Source organism: Hyperolius riggenbachi, chromosome 2, assembly GCF_040937935.1.
Source record: "Hyperolius riggenbachi isolate aHypRig1 chromosome 2, aHypRig1.pri, whole genome shotgun sequence".
NCBI lineage: Eukaryota > Metazoa > Chordata > Amphibia > Anura > Hyperoliidae > Hyperolius > Hyperolius riggenbachi.
In genome coordinates, this window is record NC_090647.1 from 31,002,350 (window position 1) to 31,012,859 (window position 10,510).

The 10,510-nt window shown below is 45.5% G+C and overlaps 1 protein-coding gene across 1 annotated transcript in view; it reads left to right on the forward strand.

Moving 5' to 3' along the window:
• The window catches only part of LOC137545410 (P2Y purinoceptor 2-like), a 50,776-nt gene extending 40,598 nt beyond the window's left edge, over positions 1 to 10,178 (forward strand). Inside the window, exons 2-3 of the mRNA XM_068266596.1 lie at positions 7,530 to 7,679; positions 9,035 to 10,178. Of these exons, the coding sequence (XP_068122697.1) occupies positions 9,051 to 9,995 (945 nt within the window). The 5' untranslated portion in view covers positions 7,530 to 7,679; positions 9,035 to 9,050 and the 3' untranslated portion in view covers positions 9,996 to 10,178. The remainder of the gene's footprint in view (positions 1 to 7,529; positions 7,680 to 9,034) is intronic.
• The last annotated feature ends 332 nt before the right edge of the window (positions 10,179 to 10,510 follow it).

Sequence of the window (10,510 nt, forward strand, 5' to 3'; positions counted from 1 at the left end):
AGTAGCTAAGTATAGCAGACTAGAGCTTGCATTTTACAGATACAACGTTTTGAATCAGAATTATTATCCTGATTCAAAACTTCCTATCTGTAAAATACAAGTTTATTAGCTAATTTAAAAGAAAAACAGTTAGCTTTCAACTAGTTAGCCTTTTTCAGACTCTACTCCCGTTGACTGACAATGTTAGAACATACAATCAGAAGGCGGTAGAGATATTGTACTTTGCAAATATAAGTGTCATGCAGATACATTAATTACAAGGGATCTTGCAAGGATTGTGAGGTGTTTATGGCAAATTGATAAGACCCTTGGTTTATTTAATGCCTTCATAGACTCAGGCTTACATGGAGAGTTTTTTACAGGCCTTATCCTGTTCAGCGTATGCCGCTGGAGCCTGGAAACAGTTAACTGTATGTTACTGAGCAGGAGAGGGCACAGTGATTCCCAGGGGGTTGGGGGCAGTGCCCCAGCATGCCCCAGTGTAGTGCCGCCACTGATATACAGTGGAGGAAATAATTATTTGACCCCTCACTGATTTTGTAAGTTTGTCCAATGACAAAGAAATGAAAAGTCTCAGAACAGTATCATTTCAATGGTAGGTTTATTTTAACAGTGGCAGATAGCACATCAAAAGGAAAATCGAAAAAATAACCTTAAATAAAAGATAGCAACTGATTTGCATTTCATTGAATGAAATGAGTTTTTGAACCCTCTAACAATAAAAGACTTAATACTTAGTGGAAAAACCCTTGTTTGCAAGCACAGAGGTCAAACGTTTCTTGTAATTGATGACCACGTTTGCACACATTTTAGGAGGAATGTTGGTCCACTCCTCTTTGCAGATCATCTCTAAATCCCTAATGTTTCGAGGCTGTCTCTGTGCAACTCTGAGCTTGAGCTCCCTCCATAGGTTTTCTATTGGATTAAGGTCCAGAGACTGACTAGGCCACTCCATGACCTTAATGTGCTTCTCCTTGAGCCACTCCTTTGTTGCCTTTGCTGTATGTTTTGGGTCATTGTCGTGCTGGAACACCCATCCACAACCCATTTTCAGTTTCCTGGCAGAGGGAAGGAGGTTGTCGTTCAGGATTTCACGATACATGGCTCCGTCCATTTTCCCGTTAATGCGATTAAGTTGTTCTGCAATTTTAATATTCTCCTTTAAAATCAACAAGTGAATTTTGATTGGCTTTTTTAGGCTCCACCCACTTTTCTGAATATTAATCCCAGCCACCCAGTAACCAACTGTGCAAAGTTTGAGAACCCTGCCATTAAAAGTGAAGAAGGGTTGCAGTTTATATTCTCCCAGGGAAATCTGTTTTTGACTCCACCTAGATTTTGTAATCTTGACACACAGGCACTCAATGACCAAGTTTGTGAGCTTTCAAGTTCCTGGCATCAAAATTGTGTTAATGGAAGCAATTTATTCAGCAAATAATAATATCTAATTGGCTGCTTGTGGCTCCACTCCTTTAGTGAATTTGAACACCAGTCACTTAATGACTGACTGTTGCAGGTTTGAGGCCTCTGCCATTAACAGTGTAAGAATTGCAGCAGTTTCAATATTTCCCTTGAAAACCAATAGGTGAATTATGATTGGCTGTTGTAGGCTCCACCTACTTTTCTGAATATTAATCCCAGTCACCCAGTGACCAACTGTGTCAAGTTTGGGAACAGTGCCATTAACAGTGTAAGAATAGCTGCACTTTATATTTTCCCATGTAAAAAGATAGTTATTTTTGGCTCCACCCACTATTTCTAACCTTGACATACAGTCACTCAATGACCAAGTTTATGAGCTTTGGGGTCTTTGGCATCAATAAGTTGCATTTTCCCATTGAAATTAAACAAATCTGATTGGCTGTTTGTGGCCTGCCCCCTTTTCAGAATTTAAACCCCAGTCTCCCAGTGACTGACTGTACCAGATTTAAGGCCTCTGCTATTAAGAGTGTAAGGATGGCAGCAATGTAAATATTCCCCTTGAAAATCAATAGGTGAATTTTGATTGGCTGCTGTAGGCTCCACCTACTTTCCTGAATATTAATCCCTATCATCCACTGACCAACTGTGTCAAGTTTGAGAACCCTGCCAAAAACATAATGGCTGAAATCAATCTAACAAATCTGATTGGCTGTTTGTGGCTCCACCCCCTTCAGTGAATTTGGACCCCAGTCACCCAATGACTGACAGTATCAGGTTTGAGGCCTCTGCCATTAACAGTGTAAGAATGGTAGCAATGTGAATATTCAGCTTGAAACTCAATAGGTGAATTTTGAATTTGGCTGTTGTAGGCTCCACCCACATTTCTGAATATTAGTTCCAGTCACCCAGTGGCCAACTGTGTCAAATTTGGGAACCCTGCCATGTAAAAAAATTTCGTTTTTGGTACCACAAACTTTTACTAACCTTGACATACAGTCACTCAAGTATCAAGTTTATGAGCTTTGGGGACCTTGGTATCAATAATTTGTTTATTCCCATTGAAATTAAACAAATCTGATTGGCTGTTTTTGGCTCCGCCCCTTTCTGAATTTGAACCCCAGTCACCCAGTGACCAACTGTACCTTTTTTGAGGCATCTGCTATTAACAGTGTAAGAATGGCAGCAATTTGAATATTACCCTTGAAAATCAACAGGTGAATTTCGATTGGCTGTTGTAGGCTCCACCCATTTTCCTGAATATTAATCCCAGTCACCCAGTGACCAACTGTGCAAAGTTTGAGAACCCTGCCATTAGCAGTGTAAGAATGGCTGCAGTTTATATTTTCCCAGTGAAATTTGTTGTTGGCTCCACCCACTTTTTGTAACCTGGACACACAGGCACTCAATGATTAAGTTTGTGAGCTTTCAGGTTCCTGACATCAAAATTGTGTGAATGAAGCAGTTTATCCACCAAGGAAATCTGATTGGCTTTTTGTGGCCCCGCCCCTTTTAATTTGAACCCCAGTCACCCAATGACTGTAGCAAGTTTTAAGTCTCTGCCATTAACAGTGTAAGAATGGAAGCAGTTTAAATATTCCCCTTAAAAATCAACAGGTGAATTTTGATTGGCTGTTGTAAGCTCCACCCATTTTCCTTAATATTAATCTGAGTCACCCAGTGACCAACTGTGAAAAGTTTGAAAACCCTGCAATTAACGGTGTAAGAATGGCTGCAGTTCATATTTGACCAGTGAAATGCACGCACGCACACACACACACATAGATTTATGTCTACAGGATCTTCTCAAAAAATTAGCATATTGTGATAAAGTTCATTATTTTCTGTAATGTACTGATAAACATTAGACTTTCATATATTTTAGATTTAAATACACACAACTGAAGTAGTTCAAGCCTTTTATTATTTTAATATTGATGATTTTGGCATACAGCTCATGAAAACCCAAAATTCCTATCTCAAAAAATTAGCATATTTCATCCGACCAATAAAAGAAAGTGTTTTTAAAACAAAAAAAAGTCAACCTTCAAATAATTATGTTCAGTTATGCACTCAATACTTGGTCAGGAATCCTTTTGCAGAAATGACTGCTTCAATGCGGCATGGCATGGAGGCAATCAGCCTGTGGCTGTAACGATTGTGGAACTTTCTCCGTGATCAGCGCACAACGTGTGCGCTGACATGGCGGAAATCCTCCACAAGCGTGTAATTTTGCAGGCACCCAGCAAAAGGTGCTACGCACCTGTAGAGGGAAAATTCCTGTCGGCAGATGGCGTTGGGGAGTGCAGAGGAACCAATCCTCTGTACCTCCACAAATGCCAGACAGGAATTGTACGAAGCGCAGAACGCAATCGCAAGAGAGGCGATTGCGAATGAGATGAGCAAAGGGACAGGTTGTATGTGTGTGCGCCAATCCAGTCGCCACCCAGCGACCGCGCACACACACAACAGCAGATATGAAATAGGAACGCGATCGCGAGAGGTGCGATCGCCAGACGTGACACAAGGCAGATCAGAATAGAATACGACGGTAGCAAAGGCACAGCAAATAATACAATAAGGAGATACGGAAAATAACAAATGCTAGCTAACCGCGAACACCGCACTCATTCGCAACAGTGCACGCGGTTATGCGCGGTCTCCACGTGATAAGCACAATAGAGACAAGCACGCCTAACTAACCATTAACAGACAAACATGAAACAGAGGACGCGAGCGCTTGCTTAACGGTTACCTCACCGAGCCTCCAGCAAGCGTAGCAGACAGACACATGAAAACAGGGACAAGCGAGAGATAGGATCCACAGCACTAGCGAAAAGTGGCTAGCGCGATCCAAGTACAGAGTAGCAGAACAGAAGGATCCCCAGCGCTAGCGAAAAGTGGCTAGCGCGATCCCAGAAGACAGAACAGAAGGATCCCCAGCGCTAGCAAAAAGTAGCTAGTGCGATCCCAGGAGACAGAACAGAAGGATCCCCAGCGCTAGCAAAAAGTAGCTAGTGCGATCCCAGGAGACAGAACAGAAGGATCCCCAGCGCTAGCGAAAAGTAGCTAGCGCGATCCCAGGAGACAGAACAGAAGGATCCCCAGCGCTAGCAAAAAGTAGCTAGTGCGATCCCAGGAGACAGAACAGAAGAGATAGCTGGTAGCAACCGCTGCACCAGCTATACTCCAAGAACAGAGATCAGAACCATTTCCTGTCAACCACCATAGGGACAGGACAATGGCAAACAGGCAAGACAAGACAGAACAGGCAATACAGATAATACAATCCTAACAGCACTAGGGAAATCTGCCTAGCGCAGATTTAGGAATTACTCTAAGCTGATGTTCAAACAGAGAGCAAGGCTGACACCCCACCAGGAGTGTTACATAGGACGAAATCCTTATGAACAGCGAAGCATTGTGGGAAAGACATAGTACTTATAGTACACGCCTCCAATGAATGTGGCCAGGCAATTTGCATGACAACGTATGCAAATTCCTCTGCAAGCACAAGCTGCAAAACTGACAGAAGCTGTTCTTTCCAGAGTCCTGCAGCATGCAAACCTACACAATGGTCAAAAGGCTGGCTGCCTGCACAGGCAGCTGAGCAAATCATCACAGTGGCACTGCTCAGGTGTTATGGAGGCCCAGGATGCTTCGATAGCGGCCTTAAAGAGAACCCGAGGTGGGAATCTTAGAGTTAAATCTATACACAGAGGCTGGGTCTGGCTATAGTGCCCAGCCTCTGTTGCTAGTTGAATATTCCCTAAATCCCCCCTGCGCTCTGCACGAGCCCATAAATTACAGCCGCGCTGTCTGGCTCTGTTTACTTTTCTAGTGTCACTCACGCTGCTCCCCCGCCTCCTGCAGAGCGCAGTTCCCTGCCCGAGTCCCTTCTCTCTAATCATCGGCGAGGGAAGAGACGTGGGCGGGGATCGGCGCTCTGCAGGAGGCGGGGGAGCGGCATGAGTGGCACTAGAATGGTAAACAGAGCCTGCTGCGACACGCTCAGTGTCGCCAGCGTGGCTGTAATTTATGGGCTTGTGCAGAGAGCAGGGGGGATTTAGGGAATATTCAACTAGCAACAGAGGCTGGGCACTATAGCCAGACCCAGCCTCTGTGTATAGATTTAACTCTAAGATTCCCACCTCGGGTTCTCTTTAAGCTCATCCAGAGTGTTGGGTCTTGCGTCTCTCAACTTTCTCTTCACAATATCCCACAGATTCTCTATGGGGTTCAGGTCAGGAGAGTTGGCAGGCCAACTGAGCACAGTAATACCATGGTCAGTAAACCATTTACCAGTGGTTTTGGCACTGTGAGCAGGTGCCAGGTCGTGCTGAAAAATGAAATCTTCATCTCCATAAAGATTTTCAGCAGATGGAAGCATGAAGTGCTCCAAAATCTCCTGATAGCTAGCTGCATTGACCCTGCCCTTGATAAAACACAGTGGACCAACACCAGCAGCTGACATGGCACCCCAGACCATCACTGACTGTGGGTACTTGACACTGGACTTCAGGCATTTTGGCATTTCCCTCTCCCCAGTCTTCCTCCAGACTCTGGCACCTTGATTTCTGAATGACATGTAAAGGTGGCCATACACTGGTCGATTTGCCATCAGATTCGACCAACAGATAGATCCCTCTCTGATCGAATCTGATCAGAGAGGGATCGTATGGCCACCTTTACAGCAAACAGATTGTGAACCGATTTCAGCCTGAAACCGATCACAATCTGTTGTGGTGGTGCTGCTGCTGCTGCCCCCGCCCGCCCGCATACATTACCTGCTCCGCCGGCGCGACTCCAGTCCCCCGGTCACCGCTGCTCTGTCTGCGCTCTGGTCTCCAGGTCCGGCATGCCTCACTTCTTCTAGCCCGGCAGGAAGTTTAAACAGTAGAGGGCGCTCTACTGTTTAAACTTCCTGCCGGGCTAGAAGAAGTGAGGCATGCCGGACCTGGAGACCAGAGCGCAGACAGAGCAGCGGTGACAGGGAGACTGCAGTCGCGCCGGCGGAGCAGGTAATGTATGCGGGCTCTATTGCGTCGGTCGTCGGGCACTCGAACGCCGCTAGCGATGCGCTCTTTACCCGCGGGCGATCGACGGTTATTTTCCGCACGGCACGATCGACGGGATCGGACGAAATGGATCGAAATTCGGCGTGTAGCGTGAACGATTGGCAGCAGATTCGATCCCAGTGATCGAATCTGCTGTCGAAACGGGCGCAAATCGGGCCAGTGTATGGCCTGCTTAAAAGTTGCTTTCATCCGAAAAAAGTACTTTGGACCACTGAGCAACAGTCCAGTGCTGCTTCTCTGTAGCCCAGGTGAGGCGCTTCTGCCGCTGTTTCTGGTTCAAAAGTGGGTTCATGCTTCCATCTGCTGAAAAGCTTTATGGAGATGAAGATTTCATTTTTCAGCACGACCTGGCACCTGCTCACAGTGCCAAAACCACTGGTAAATGGTTTACTGACCATGGTATGACTGTGCTCAATTGGCCTGCCAACTCTCCTGACCTGAACCCCATAGAGAATCTGTGGGATATTGTGAAGAGAAAGTTGAGAGACGCAAGACCCAACACTCCAGGTGAGCTTAAGGCCGCTATCGAAGCATCCTGGGCCTCCATAACACCTGAGCAGTGCCACAGGCTGATTGCCTCCATGCCACGCCGCATTGAAGCAGTCATTTCTGCAAAAGAATTCCCGACCAAGTATTGAGTGCATGACTGAACATAATTATTTGAAGGTTGACTTTTTTTTGTTTTAAAAACACGTTTCTTTTATCGGTCGGATGAAATATGCTAATTTTTTGAGATAGAAAATGTGGGTTTTCATGAGCTGTATGCCAAAATCATCAATATTAAAACAATAAAAGGCTTGAACTACTTCAGTTGTGTGTATTTGAATCTAAAATATATGAAAGTCTAATGTTTATCAGTACATTACAGAAAATAATGAACTTTATCACAATATGCTAATTTTTTGAGAAGATCCTGTATATATAAAGATCCTAACCTATAACACTAGCCTTCCCCGGAGTCACTCCTGCCCCCAGTGTTTTGGGATATTTTTTATTTTTGTAAACTCACAGTGTGTTTTGCTTTGTTTTTAGACTGGGGAATGCCCCTGTAACATCTGAACCTGGCAGTCCAGTCCATTCTCAGAGCTTTTCCTGAGCATCCATAGCAAGCATGGCCGGACAAGAGAAGAGGAAAGATACAGGAAGTGACAGCCAATACTCGGTCCTATAACATATTGCAAGGTTGGTTTAAGTGATGTTGTGTAATGTGTACCAGCTATCTAAATGTTTCAGAGTTCTAGCTAGACAACTAGCCATACAAATGTCCCATTGTTATGACCAGACGACACTGAGTGGATAAATGGATTGAACCGCAAGGACTCACCTATTCTTGTAAAGTGAGATTATACTCTGAAACCTAAAATTTCATTATAACTACTACTACCCCCCACTCCCTACTTCCTTTTGAGCTTAACTTTTTTCTTTCAGTTTGAATGTCCTTATAGATTAGAGCAATAACAATATAATGTATTATGTCCAAGAGCTTGAAAAGTCATAAAGTAGTCCTGGCTGATACAAATGCATCTCCCCGTGGAACCCTGGGGTCTGCGAGTCTGTGCATTTGTTGGAAGTTAGTCATCAAATTTGAGCTTATAGTATGAGATCCAGCTAGACCATACTTTTCTGAATTTCTTAAAGGACTTACAAGGCCAAAATCGTTAAAAAAAAGTCAAGTACCTGGAAGATGTTTAAATGCACGGAGGACGCCCTCAGCGCCCTCCGTGCAGTTCCGCCGGGTCCCCTTCCTGAAAGCGCCCCCCGTGCCGATCGTGACCCCACAGGCCGGGCTCTCATGCCGCTCCTAATATGGCCGCGGCTGCGCAGTCCGCATTGCCCCGAGTGCGGCTGCGCAGCTCTAGGGCCAACCCTCCGAACCACGCACTGTAGCGACCAGCTCCGGCGGCCATACTAGGAGCGGCATGAGAGCCCGACCCGGCCTGTGGGGTCGCGATCGGCACGGGGGGCGCTTTTAGGAAGGGGACCCGGCGGAACTGCACGGAGGGCGCGGACGGTGTCCTCCGTGTATTTAAACATCTTCCAGGTACTTGACTTTTTTAACGATTTTGGCCTCGTAAGTCCTTTAAGGCATTTCCGTTTAAGATAGATACGTTGTAGAATTACTAATTGTTTATGGTCATACGAAATCCAATCCTTCTTTTTAGAGCATAGATAGGGGTAATTTGAATGTCCTTTAAGTAATTTCAAACCACTAGAGATGAGCAGGTGAGATGCATGAACATGATTTCGCAGCAAATCTGGCTAATTTTCACTTAGCGGAAAATTTGCAAAATTACATCCACAATTTGCCTTTTTTTTCCATTCGCATTGAAGTCTATGGGACCAATTTTCGCAGTTGATTGCAAAGCCCCCGTACATATCGACACAACAACATTTGGTATGTGCATCTAGACTAGCCCAGGGAACGTAATAAAATAAGCCTTATCTTCCTTTGGCTATATAACATTTGCAGTGAAAAAGAATATGGTGGGGCCTACATGTGTTTTTAGAATGTAACTATACTTTCTCCTTTGTTACAGCTTCTTGTTTTATTCAATGGGTGACGGAGAAAATAGGACCTACAGATGTATCTTTGAAGAAGACTTCAAATACATTCTCTTGCCCGTGGCTTACTCCATCGTGTTTGTTTTCGGCTTTATCCTCAATACCGTGGCCCTCTACATTTTTATCTTCCAGATCCGACCATGGAAGGTGATCACCGTTTTCATGTTCAACCTGGCCCTCTCGGACCTTCTCTATGTTATCTCCTTGCCATTGTTGGCCTACTACTACTCCAAAGCCAACGATTGGCCATTCTCCGAACCCCTGTGCAAGTTAGTCCGGTTCCTCTTCTACACCAGCCTCTACTGCAGCATCCTCTTCCTTCTCTCCATCAGTTTTTATAGGTTCCTGGCCATTTGTTTCCCCATCCGGTTTCTGAAGTGGGGTCAGATTCGCTATGCCCGGATTACTTGCGTTTGCATTTGGGTGATCATCGTTGCCATACAGTCCCCGGTTCTGTATTTTGTGACTACCAGTCCCCAAAAAGACAACACCACTGTCTGCCATGACACGTCCAGCCCTGAACTCTTCGACGCCTTTGTTGCCTACAGCACGGTGACTTTGGTTTTGCACTTTTGCCTCCCCTTCGTTTTCCTCCTTATTTGCAATGGCTTCATGATTCATGTGCTGGTGAAGCCAACAAGGGTTGCCACTCAGGCCACGAAGTCCAAGAGGAAGTCCGTCAAAATGATTATTACGGTTCTTGTGGTCTTCATCACCTGTTTCTTGCCATTTCACGTCACCAGGACTCTTTACTACTACTACCGTTTAGTGGACACTGCTCCTTGTCCTGTTTTTAATGTGGTTAACGCAGCCTACAAATCTACGCGACCGCTGGCCAGCGTCAACAGTTGCATCGACCCAATCTTATACTTTTTAGTTTGGAGGTTCCGGATAAACAGGAACAGAGGAGGAAACAGGGGCTTAACTACACAGTAGCAGCCCCCCCCCCCCCCGCCGCCGCCGAGGTGAAGGAGTAGAGTGTTTTGTTCTGTTTTGTTCATGCAGATAGGCACCCAATATAACAAGTTAGAACTCTTTACTACAGAAATACTTCATACTCCACCATCAGGCAATGCAGCTTAATTAAAGAGAACCCGAGGTGTGTTTAAAGAATGTTATCTGCATACAGAGGCTGGATCTGCCTATACAGCCCAGCCTCTGTTGCTAATGCTATCCCAAACCCCACTAAGGTCCCCCTGCACTCTGCAATCCCTTATAAATCACAGCCATGCTGTGAGGCTGTGTTTACATCTGTAGTGTCAGTCTCAGCTGCTCCCCCGCCTCCTGCATAGCTCCGGTCCCTGCTCCAGTCCCTTCCCTCCAATCAGCAGGGAGGGAAGGGATGCAGGCGGGGACTGGAGTTCTGCAGGAGGCGGGGAGAGCAGCAGACTGACACTATAGAGATAAACACAGCCAGCTCTGACAAGCTGTTTGTCAGCAGCGTGGCTGTG